The following is a 12,814-nucleotide window of genomic DNA, read 5'->3' as shown; positions in this document are numbered from 1 at the left end:
TATTTACAAGTCGTCGTCCAATGACATCCATTGGCAGTTTATGTTTCTAAATGATATTTAATGCTGTCATGACTGATAGCTAGTCACTACATTGGAGAAATAATGTCTTTTATCATTTTATACAGATATGCTAATGATTTTATAGCTTCGCTCTGTACAGTTAACTATGCAGCGCCCTATACTCGGATACATACAATGCGGGCGAGACAAGCCTAATGGCTTTACTGAAGCAAGGTCCAGCGCCATCTAGTGCCCTGACACTTCGGATCAAGTTTTTGTCCTTGCTCCTGTTCATCAGATTAGTCGGCCCGTCACTGGTATTGACCTGAAGATTATGCTAAAAAATGGCCAGGCAAAGGTTGGCATGCAGCTACCAACACCAACAACAAGGCCCGAAACCCTCCCGATCCACAAGCAGAACTGGAAGCATACATGGGAGCTGCTGTACATCAAGGTCAGTACAAGAAACAAAAATGCTATCCCTCTTCCTTAATGATCCAGTATCATTGTATGGAAGGATGCAGGACACATTCCCAACCTGACTGTGGGGCACTGCAACCTGAAGTCCAGTTCACCCTGCCTTCCATGACGTAGCAGTGTCCTGTTTTTAGTAAAGAGAAACTTTCCAGCTAGTGCCTTCCTTAGTTTCTTAGTATCCCTGCTGGGAATGAAGTCATGTACGTTTCACTTCCCATTTTTCCATGTATCTGAAACTGATGACCCTATTGCCATTTTATTATTGATCTTAAATAATGGAGAATATCAGATTCTGGGAATACATGGGAGGTGTCTGCCTGTCCATTCAGACGTCTGTCTATATGGCACACTTACATTAGGGTTAGTTTCCACAATCACCAACAACTTCACTTTACCACAAGATGGCAGCACCTCACCACCAATATTGCAATGCAAAACCAGGGCTGTAATCCCTGACAGATACCAAACCCTTTCCGAAATGAATAAATGAACACATTTCCAAGAACAATTCAGGATTATTATCTAAAAATAGAAAAGCAAATAATATTCAAAATGCCTCTACCCCCAAAAAGTTGTTTCACTCTTTAAATTCTACTGTATCTTAATTCACTTTTACATATCATTCTGAATACTGTGCAAAACTCATGTTCTCTAAATATAGTGAATTAAATAACTTAAGTGCACCATTTACACTAATGCTAAATTACTGCTACTTTAATGAAAAACAAAGAAATGTAAAATTGCTTAAGTACAAGCAGGCTGGTTCCTCAAAAGCCATCAACTGACCTCCTTTCCTGAGCAGGTAGACAGTCACAACATACAGCATGATGTGCTGGACATAGTAGACCTCCATCTCAAAGGGAAGCTGTAGGGAGACAAGCAAAGCAATCTCTTAGGCACTGTGTGTGTGTGTGTGTGTGACATGACCAAACTATACAGGGTGAGAGAGACACAGACAGCATGCTGCGACACGCACTGCATCAGGACCGACGCTTCCTGGTACTCAATCACTTTGTGTGCAGCAGGTCACATGGTTAGATTACTTCATTACAATTCAAGTTAAACTGACCTGCAGCAAAGTGATTATCTACCAGCAAGAGGCTACAACAGGTAATAAGAGTTTTATTTGAAACAGTGACTGGCAAAGTACTGTGCTTCCCTGGTATGGGGTTGAGAGGACACACAAGCACACCGGAAGCAATCTGTCCCAAGCTTTGGAAATGCAGAACATTTGCAGGCTGACTGCGCTTGGATTGCAACAGGTCACTATGGCAACATTGGTAAGAGGTAGAGTGACACCAGGCAACGGCTGCATGACTTGCACAACGTGTGGTTCAGGTAACTGTAACTGCAACGGAAGACACTGAGAAAGACATCTAGTCGAAACGTTCGTCATTGATCTTATTAAGTTACTTTTCGTATTTCTAAATTCAGGACAATTGACTGTTTAATAGTTATGGATGTTAACTAACTTACCAGCAGCAGTGCTCAGTATTTACTACAAGACCACACCAACGTGTCCTCCTCAATATTGTATATATATATTTTTTTCTTTAGACAAAGATATGGTTCTATTTTGCATTACATTAATATCCTTATGCAATACCCATTACCCAGTGTACCCGAGAATAACGCCAGATTCTCAAAGAGAGGCCTTTCAGCTCTTAAGTCATGTCTAAATATATTCCTTTTGAACAGACTTTCCATACCACTAAAAATACGGTGTAGGCATCTCAAACGGTTTGCAATAAACAGTTTTTGTTGTTTAGGAATACTGAGTTTATAAAGCTTAACAGGAAAATGTACATGTCATTATTTTGAAGTCGACAGCATTCAATAAGCCATTTTCTAAATGACATCCCCAGATGGTTGAAGTCACAAGGCAGCCTGGGTGTGCAGTCGGAACCCTATCCTGGGTAATTGCTGATACAAAGGGCATAAAACCGGACTCCGCTCTCGTCTAAGCAGAACAACAGTTCTTATTTGTTTGTCGTAACTTCTTTCAAATCCTCTTCAGGTTTTATAGACCTCAAAAAGCCCACTTTCAGACTCTGAGGAAATGATTCAGCGGGAATCTGAGAGTCTTCCTTTTCTCATTGTCCTGTTTCCTGTTGATGCAGGACTGCTGGCCTTGATGGAATGCCCACCCACACCAGCGAAACAGATCAAACATTCAGGACCTTTAGTGAAACACAGGCCTCAAGGGGCGCTCCGGACTTCATTACATTAGACACATTATACCAATCGGTAATGGCACATCACTGGAGCCGCACACTTAAACACTAATAGACTGAGGCTCAAAACTGCTTTTTAAATATTCATAACAGTTTTGTGGATAGCACATTAAAAATAAATAAAATAAATAAATAAATTAGGGCCAGGGGGAGTTTGTTTGTTGAGAAACTGTACCTGTTACTGCAATAGCAACCTGGCTCAAGGTCAGAAGTCAGTGTTCTGACATTACCAACTCATAACTGTGATGTCATCGCAGTGATTGATCTCTTACACTGTCATCGACTGCTGTCTCATCACTGGTTATTGCACGTATTTGCTACTGGTTTTATTGTACTTTATAACTGCTCTTATCAGTAATGTGATATTCTGCAATGTGGTATTTTACAATGTGATACTTTGTACTGTGATATTTTGTAACAATTGTAAGTCGCCCTGGATAAGGGCGTCTTCCAAGAAATAAATAAATAACAAACTACTCTGGATCCCCAAATCCTTAACAACTTTAGGTCTATTTCTAATCCCTCCTTTCTATTTAACGTTTTACAGAGAGTGGCAGCTAACCAACTCAATACCTTCCTAGCAGTACATGATATACATGAGGTTTCCGCCCTGGCCGTTGTACTGAAAGCAAGTAGGAAATGATGTGCTCTCGTCATCAGATACGGGCTCCCCCTCAGTTCTTATTCTTCTAGATCTAAGTGCAGCATGTGACACTATTGCTCATGCTATTGTGATTGAACATCTCAAGAGTCTTATAGGATTGTCAGGTAGTGTCCTGTCCTGGTTTAAATCTATCTTTCAGCTACAATATGTTCAAATTGAGGGAGATTCTTTCCTTCTATCTGAAGTTACATGTGGCGTCCCCCATCTGCTCTCGGGCCAATGTTGTTTTCCCTACACACGCTGCCCTTGGGCGATATTCAATTACAATCGAAGTGAGAAATCATTACGGCTCTCTCTGTAGCTTTGCAGCCAGCAAAAGGTGCCTGCATATTTAAGAATCAAGATAACAAACTGGTTCTTTCATGGTTCAAAGAGCCCTTTTGATCTCGGGCAGATGACCCTTGTATTTGCAGGAGTTGTTTTCTATTTAAAATGCTGATTTTAATCACAGGTACGAACCACAATCAACCCAACTAAAACTGGTTATAATCCACAAAACTTTGGCTAAAGGTGTCGTCACGGGGCGCTGGTTGGCATGCCTCCAAGAAAGGGGGGGTGGGGGGGGGGCAGGGTAACTGTTTATTGGTGGGAGTAGAAGATTGCATTACCTGGGGGTGTAATCTGCCCTGTATATCCATGTCTGTAAACTGTATGTCGTTACTCGGAGTTTCTTGGAATCCTGCATCTTTCCGAGACCTGTAGACTCACACCTGCAGTATTGGTCACACATTATTTTTCCACCTTAGAGACCTGTAGGTTTTTACCTGCAGCTTGGTTTGCTCAGAATTTAATCTGCTGAGAACTGTAACTGGATTTACAGTATTGCTGTGTTTGCATTCTGTACTGTCTCTGGATTGGCTTGGTTCCGGAATTAAACTCATTTGATTGACGATTACCTGAAGACTGACTTATTATTTTTATGAAGTAAACGAACCTTACAGCTGAAATGAGGAAGTTGGGTAATTTTTGACCCAGATCTTTCATTTGAACCGCATATTATTATATGCAGGATGCTGAGCTTCTCTGGGCTCCACACACTCTCTGCTGGAGAGGGGCACTGGGAACCGTCACATTCCCACAGCACTCTGTGTGCTCCTGTTCTGTAAAAGCTCATGGTGAGGACAGAAAGCAATGGGACTACTAACCCTCATCCAACCTGCCTTTCCTGGGGTTACTGGTGATTTTTAAAAGTTTATTAGTCTTTCTTTGATTTGGTGAATGAACAATTCTACAGTCACATCATGCTTTTTAAGCACGGGTGTGTTTATTTTAAGCTGCACAAAATTAGGGCTTGTTATTGTATGTACATAACTAAAGGGCCAGAAGGTTGCCAGTTTAAGAAACTTAACTTTTTCAGTATGATCAGGATAGACAGATATATGGAGTGCATGTATGTTATGTAACTTGTGTCATCTTCTAATACTTAAATATTTGACATGACACTGACTGTACAAACATGCATACATATATATGTATATAGATTTCAAGAGTCCAAGCCTACTGCACATACTACTGTGTGTTCCTGCCTTTGTGCATTCGCTTTTTCCCAGAAGGCAGACATAGCAGAAGTGCGATTTACTGGAAGCCAAAACAGCAGTACAGTATATGGAACAATACAAAGCGGTATGTAATTCAATATGTTAATGTAACATTATTCAGCAGGTTTCATTCGACTTTATGTAGCAGAATTAGTTAATAGTGATGCTAAACTTTTTACCATAGCTGTACTGGTAAAATATATTTTTTGTAGAAAAGGAAAAATGCTGATGTTCTGTGTTTTTTGCTAACCCATTCCTTTCCCTATCTCTCACCGCATCTGTGACTGTCAGAATCTGCACTAATCAGCTACATCTTGTTCTGAAATGCAGCCACCTCCTCACCCCACAGCAACAAACTGTTTCTTTTATGGAGGCCCTCCCTTTTCGTTCTTATTCAGTTCGGTGTCTGATACACCATGGTAACGGTATATTCAGCCTGTGGGAACACACAATGTCCTGTTGTCAAAGCTTTATATATTCATCCATGACTTTTAACATCATCATTATTATTGTTTTGAAATGCCCAATTTGAATCCCCACCTAACTGCTGCAAACTGCAAATCAGGATGACACTAAATCAGCCTCTACTGCCTATGCCTAGCCAATCGTCTCTCTTCACAGTGGATGTTACCAAGCGACTGAACCCTGGTGGTGAACGTTCTGTCTGGCCTGGTCTGACCCCTGACCAGTAGAGGTCGCTGTGGCGAACCACCCCCAGCTGTTTTTCCGTGATAGCACTGCAAAGGCCAATGCAGCTCTTTACACTGGTCCCCCGCCAATACTGGCAATTGTGAGCATGACTCACCTCACACTCCACACTACAGTGTCTTCTCTAGGTAAGCCACAGGGGACCACTCCAATTAGAAATTAAACGTATTACAAGTCAAGTAGACAAACACTTTAGCTACTGTAACTGACTGTGGGATTCTGGGAAGCATAAATGCATGTTGCAAATAAAGAATTTCAGCTCCTTCAAAATGTTATTGCCTCCTCCTCTGAAAACTAGATTCACAGGCCTGTCGTTAGCTCCATCTCACACACAGCACCCCAGGGCTGGTTCAACTGCGTCTGGGAAACAAATGTAAAGCAGTACCTGTCAAATGTAGTTCATTTTTGTTTCTCTGTACTGATGAAAGCTGCCCATTAGTATCCATGGATACTGCCATTGCTCAGTGTGTGCGAGGGGAGGATGATGTAACCGCTTGGTTTTCAGATTTTCATCCGTTTTACATGAGCCGTAGTAACATTTTTCATGCACCTGGGCCGGTTCTATTGTCTGGGTGTCGGTGGAACACGCCGACATTGATGGAGCAAACAACCTTTATATATTGAACTCTTTCAACACCAAACTTAAACAATACCCAAGAATAACTAATTAAATCATTTCAATGCCTTATACTGAAAAACACAACCCCTGATAATAGCACCACCACAATCCCATTCTGTTCCTGCAGCCCTGACAATAACAGCAGGTGTCTGGTGACATGGTCACCCTGAGCACATTGCTGCCTCTCTACCTATCAGCTTCCACTTGCTTTAGCAGCTATGGCCCCAACGGCTTTGTGTTTTAAGCACAATACCAAAGGGTTTGATACTTCAGAAACCAAGAACCAATACTATTTCTTTCTTCTGCAAAACGTACTGTATCACCTTCATTAGAGATGCATTAGTTAAAGTGGTTCTAGGCTGTGCTGTGCTGTACCGACTATGAACAGGAGTGTCTGCTCCTAGGGATAACTGTACTCCCCCATACATTGGGATTGATTTAAAACAGTGCAGTTACTGATCAAGTATGAATTTGATCAAAAACAAAATGTAATCTTCCTTATTATAAGCACAGAGCTTGACCTCTGCTTTAGCTTTTACTGTGGCATCAAAAACTGAACTCCAGCCCTGACTAACAAAAAATGACCATACATAAAATAAACTCATTATCATTGATTGGTACTGACAATGCAAGGATTGAATCGTAAAGGCAGGAAATCTGTTTTAACAAGTTGCAAATAGGACTGCCTGCCCCAGGCCCTAAATATGTTACAGCTCTGGCCAGAGGAAACTAGTTTCTTCCTAACTATTAGCCTAATAGGTTGATTGAAGAAGCTAGATGGAATGAGTAATTATTACAAGACACACAGGCCGTTCAGCTAAGCTGACACTTGATTTTGCACACGCTTACAAATGATTTGGCACCACAATGCATGCATTTAGACTATACATGTCATATTCTGTGTTCATTCTTTATGCAAAAGGACACTAAGGGTGGGGCAATAAGGCATCCAACAAGAATTTAATAACTGAGCATTTTCACAGCTCCTGCTTGCAGCTACGTGTTTATTACAGACTGTAACTGACTGAAGCTGGAGAGGACTTTTCTATCAGACCACACACCCACAATGCACTCTGGGCTTATCGTTGTTTGCCCTTGATGTAACAGACACAGCACAGGCTTCTTTCAAACATGTGGTACAGGGTTTTTTGCAAATGAGACAGACAGGTCATTATAATATTATAATACCCATATAATATAACATCTCTCAATTTAACTTGAACCTGAACGTCACGTTGGTGGCAATGAGCAATCCTCCTGGCTGAACTCAATCCCGTCAGACACCTCTAGAAATCTTACAGGAGTCTGTAATATGCCAACTCCAGGCTGTATAGGGGTGGGCTAACCAGATATGTCTTTAAAAGTAGATAGCAGTTCTGATAAAATAGCCTTCAACAGCTCAGCCAATCAAGAGAGGCCAGAACCCACCAAACCGGCAGAAATGTTTTCATTGCAAACCAAATAATGTGGGTTTGTGCTCACATCTAGGGTAGAAACTTTCAAGAACATCAACTAAGTGTTCATCATTCACATTACATAAACACAAGCACTCGCTTCAGTGCACAATACCTTTTGACGTTATATTAAACTAGTACTGTAGTTGGAATCCTAAAACACTAAATCAAACCTTACCATTAAGGTAATATACCGGCTTCCTTACATAATTACAGCAAAACTCATCTGAACTAAGCGGTCGACAGACCTTCAATACTCCTCGAGCTACAAAGAGTCGCTTCATTTTTAGGGCTAGAATGAAATCTCCTGCTGACTGGCCCTCTCATTTTAAGAGCTGGAACCAAGCCTGCATGGGGATTTGATTCTTCACTGTGCTCTTCTATGAAAGGATTCCAGTCTCTCTTCCTGGCTACATTAAATACAGCTACATCTAGTCCTCCTAATAGAAAATGACCTCTGTGTATGGCTAACTGTGAATTAAAGCTCCCCCTAGACCCGTTACTGTCCGTGTTTACAGTCTATACTTTATTATTATGAACTGTGATCGTAAAACTGAATATTATCGTACTGCAACTGGTATAGACCATAAACATGGGCAGTGTGCTGCTGTGAGGAAGAAATCGGTTCCAGGAATGAAGACTGGCGACTGGGATATGCTGTTTTCCTGGTTTAATAAGAATATTTCCAGTCCTTCGCTCTCTACCAGATACTTTGTACCATGCTTGCATTGCATTGCACCTGGGCAAATAGATTAATGACAAGGGGGTGATAGAATCCATTATAAAATCATTTGGATTAGTGTTTCTCAAAAGTACTGATAAGGTGAACAGGATAACATGATTACACTGATTTCTAACACTGTCACAAGGTGACACAGGATGTGGTAACATTCATGAAATGTGCTACCAAACCTATCTGGACTATACCACCTTATTTCAATATCATGAGAAAATATCCTGCGCTGTTACTGTTAACAGCACATTCTTAACACGTGTATTCTTCCATGTTCCTGTCAAGGGTCTGTGGAACAAAGTGTTACCGAAACCTTCTCTTCTATCACAAATTGGTTAGATGCAGAAACCCACTTCGCTATACCCTGAATTAGCCTGACAGTATTCAGGATTGACCTACTGCATGGGGCTCACAGAACACTGGCTGTCTCAGAATCAGACTGAGCTCTGCAGTGCTTATCAGTTAGCACAGTTGTGTGTACACAGGTCTCCTTGTTATCCAGAATGTATTGTTCTATGGAATTTAAAAAGAAGCATTTGTACAGCTCCTGCTTGTAGCTACATGCTTATTATACTGTAGACTGCTGTAACTGACAACGCTGGAGCTTTGCAAGACCATACATCCTAGGTGGGTCCTCCGATTCCCCTGGGAGGCTGAGTAACGCCCCGTGCACCAGCGACCCCAGAGCTGCGTTGTCCTCCGACGCTGTAGCTCTGAGGCAGCTGCACGGTGAGTCTGCAGAGTGTAAAGAAGCGGGCGGCTGACGGCACACGCTTCGGAGGACAGTGTGTGTTCATCTTCGCCCCTCCCGAGTCAGCGCAGGGGTGGTAGCGGTGAACTGAGCCTAAAAATAATTGGGCATTTCAAATTGGGGAGAAAATAATAATAAAAAAAAAAAAAAAAAAAGAAGTAACAGCACAGGATTTTTTGTCATGATATTGAAATGAGGTGGTATAGTCAAGCCGGGAGCACATTTCACAAACGTTCACCTTATCAGTACATTTGTGAAACACTAATCCAAATGATTTTCGTTGTCTGGATCCTACATCCCCTTGTCATTTCATGTTTTGCCCAGGTGCAATACAATTCAAGCACGGTACAGCTTAGCAACAGCATGCAGCAGGCAAAGGGTTATAACCAGAAGGTCACCGCCACCTCTGCCACTGACTGACTCACTGTGTGACCCTGAGCAAGTCACTTAAGTAACTCTCCTTGTGCTCCATCCTGCGGATGAGATGTTAAATCAATGTCCTATTGTAACTGACTCTGTATATCATGTACAGTTCACAGCCTACCTCTGTAAAGCGCTTTGTGATGGTGGTCCACTATGAAAAGGTGCTATATAAAAATATATTATTATATTATTATTATATTATTATTATTATTATTATTATTATTAACAAGGTGCCAAGAGGGCAATACTGACAGTGTGTAGTATTCATTTTATGTAGCAAAATATATTTCTTGTCTGTTCTTTCTGATTAGTATTGTAGTTCTACTTTTCATTCCAAAATAGCAGCAGTAATATATTATACTTTCTTGGCATTTGTAGAAAACTAATTTATAGAATACAGACTGCAAGGCCTGACTTGTCTTCACTGTATTAATGAGACATTCCCATACATCACGTTATGATCTGTATCTGGGTTTGATAAATGATGTCATAGATCCCTGTTAATTAATACCAGCCCTTTAGAACATATTACACTGTTGCTGAGTTTCCGCTTGCCATTTCTATAGAGCCCAGAATAGAGTAAGAATGAAACCACTACAGGTGCCAAGGCTGGAGACTGGCTTGTTACTGGGAGAAAGGAAGTCAGTGGGACTCTTATTTAATGTGGAATAAATACCTATTAATGTTTCAGTTGATAAGCATACAAAATGTAATGTAGGACTTAGGATGCCAGAAATTAGATGCAATACATGTGTTACTGATTTGTTGCATATTTAAATAAAAAAGAATTGAAAATAAACAGAATACTCCACACCAATAATCCTATTCCCAGCACTTACACTTCCTTGTGCTGCAGCACCACAGATATTGCCAATCCATATATACCAATGCAGTGCTTACAGTAATGCTGCACAGTAGTCACTGAAAAGCTAGGCTACGTTATTATTGCATTGGGTGTACGTGTTATACCATCAAGAGAATTCAGAATCCCATTCAACGGCACTTAGCTGGAAATAGAGGAAGTCAGACTGCAGAAGTCATTTTACTAGACCCTGCTGGCTAATGGATTGATCTGCTGTGCTTATAAACTGCAGACTCCAAGCTGCATGTGGATGACAAACAAATCAATCAAGTACCATCCAGTTTTAAATATTTTTTACACTTAAGACAGTTGTTTAAAACATTCTTTAAAAAAAAAAAAAAAAAAGAAAGAAAACCTCCACTCACACCCCATACAGCTGTCCTGCCCTGTACACTAAATGCAGCACACGGCTATGGGGTGCTGCAGCTTTAAGCTCCTTGTGTGAGTGGTCTGGAAGACACACAGGTGCGTGGATCACAATGGCATGAAGTGTGTTCATAAGCAGCTGGGAAGTGACAAACAGTATTACTCACCAGCCTGGTGTTGACAACAGGGAACAGAAGGGCCAACAGCGCTCCATTGAGCATGTGTACCTGCATCCTGGAGACAACAGGAAAGGACAAACATGAGCAGACAGGAAATCGCAGCAAGCACCAGAACAAGGCTTTCATCAAGTGAAATACCCCAGGACCAGGGACATGCATCACCAAAAGAAAAGTAACTTATAAAAAATAAGGAAAATATGATCAGAGAATGTCATTTTTATCTGATTGAAAGTTTTGAGTCATGCCTCATTGTCCCATGTGAACACATTTAAAAAGCTATTAAAATCATATGCTGAAAATAGACAGCAGATGTGGAGGATGTCAATGTAACAAAAAAACCAAACAATTGGGAACAAAATAAACAGTGCACTCATTTTTAACATCTAGTAAACTATGAAAGAATTTAGCAGTTAAACACCATGCTTATGTATTTCACTATTCAGCTGAACCATTCTGTGATACATGGCAGATTTTATTCAGTGTTTCTAAGTCCGGGACTTTAGCCAAGATTCAGCATATACTTTGGGGAGCCAGCCAGCCAAGACAAGCTTCGATTCTATTGTAATGCAAGTGTGCCTTTTTGAAATGCACTGACTGCTCAAATCACTATTTCAAATACACTGAGCTAGTCAAGGGCGTCAACTGCCCACATATATTTATATTTTATACAGTTGTATTTTTGGGGGTTTATTTATGCAGCAAAGTATTATCTTATATCGACTCAGAAACGTGTATCATATTTAAACTAAGGGTTTTATTGGATTCATGAATAATCAATTAATCCCACCTGTGGGCTTTAATCGATTAAAAAATAATTGATCGATTCATCTTGTCTACCTGAGTGCTGTCTTAAAAACGTTTAGGTTACTTATTCTATATAATAGAAGATCTTTGGTACTTCTAAAGGCCTTGGCCAAAGGATAACTGGAAAGCATTCCCGATATTTCACAACATAGAGAAAAGACAACAATTTAAATTAGATTGCAAACTAATTTAATATGGTTTGCATTCCAGGAGTAACTACACCTTGCGATCCATGATCATGGTAGGGATTTACAGCGGTTCTGAGGTTGCAGAAAATCGGTGGACGAGCAGGGAATGGGACAGAGATGAAAACTAATTCCACGTACTGATGAAATCGAAGGGGCTTCTGCCAAACTGAACGAATCATTCTGATCATTCCAAAGGGAAATCATTATTAAGAACAGACCCCCATGTGATCAGCACAAAGGTGGCATTAAATAAGACCACAGGGGGGAGGGTTAGGAATGAGAGCAGGCCGCCCCACTCACTACGCTCGTCTGGTTCGCTTGGAAATGTCAGACACACATGAAGAGATTGTACAGCACTGTTCAAAGTAAACCTGTGTTGGAGTTTTTAAAGCACCTAGATTCAGTAAGAGGAAGGGTTTTTTTTAGCATGGAATTTTAGCAACCAGAAATCTTCAAGTTACATATAAAACTCCTCCCCCCAAATCCAGACATTTAGTACCCCATGACTAGGCTACTAATGCTCTCCATGACTTTCCATGAGTTTATATGAGCTGAACATACAAACTATCTTGACAATTTGCATGAGCTAATCATGGTTTGGGTGTGGTGCCATAGACCAAGCATGGACAAGCACGTGAAATCGGAGCTGACCATGTTCATTTTGTGTGGCTTAGGCAAAGTATGCAAAGATCTGGGAGGAACATGGTAGTATTCTTGTGGTTCAGTAACAAACATTATTGTGAGCTATTTTATCTCTGGTGGAATATCCACTACAGTAGGCCTAACAGATGCCAAGTGTATTGAAATGAAGTCC

General features: G+C 40.8%; 1 protein-coding gene across 2 annotated transcripts in view; it reads right to left on the bottom strand.

Moving 5' to 3' along the window:
- LOC117412435 (transmembrane protein 164) overlaps window positions 1-12,814 on the bottom strand; it is a 38,290-nt gene that overhangs the window by 8,182 nt on the left and 17,294 nt on the right. For both annotated transcript variants that reach the window (XM_034020868.3, XM_034020867.3), the window contains exons 3-4: window positions 10,997-11,063; window positions 1,264-1,342 (exon numbers count right to left, since the gene is read on the bottom strand). In XM_034020868.3, coding sequence (XP_033876759.3) covers window positions 1,264-1,342; window positions 10,997-11,063 — 146 coding nt within the window. The remainder of the gene's footprint in view (window positions 1-1,263; window positions 1,343-10,996; window positions 11,064-12,814) is intronic.

Source organism: Acipenser ruthenus, chromosome 16 (assembly GCF_902713425.1).
Source record: "Acipenser ruthenus chromosome 16, fAciRut3.2 maternal haplotype, whole genome shotgun sequence".
NCBI classification, from domain to species: Eukaryota; Metazoa; Chordata; class Actinopteri; order Acipenseriformes; family Acipenseridae; genus Acipenser; species Acipenser ruthenus.
This window is presented reverse-complemented; position numbering and strand designations above follow the sequence as displayed.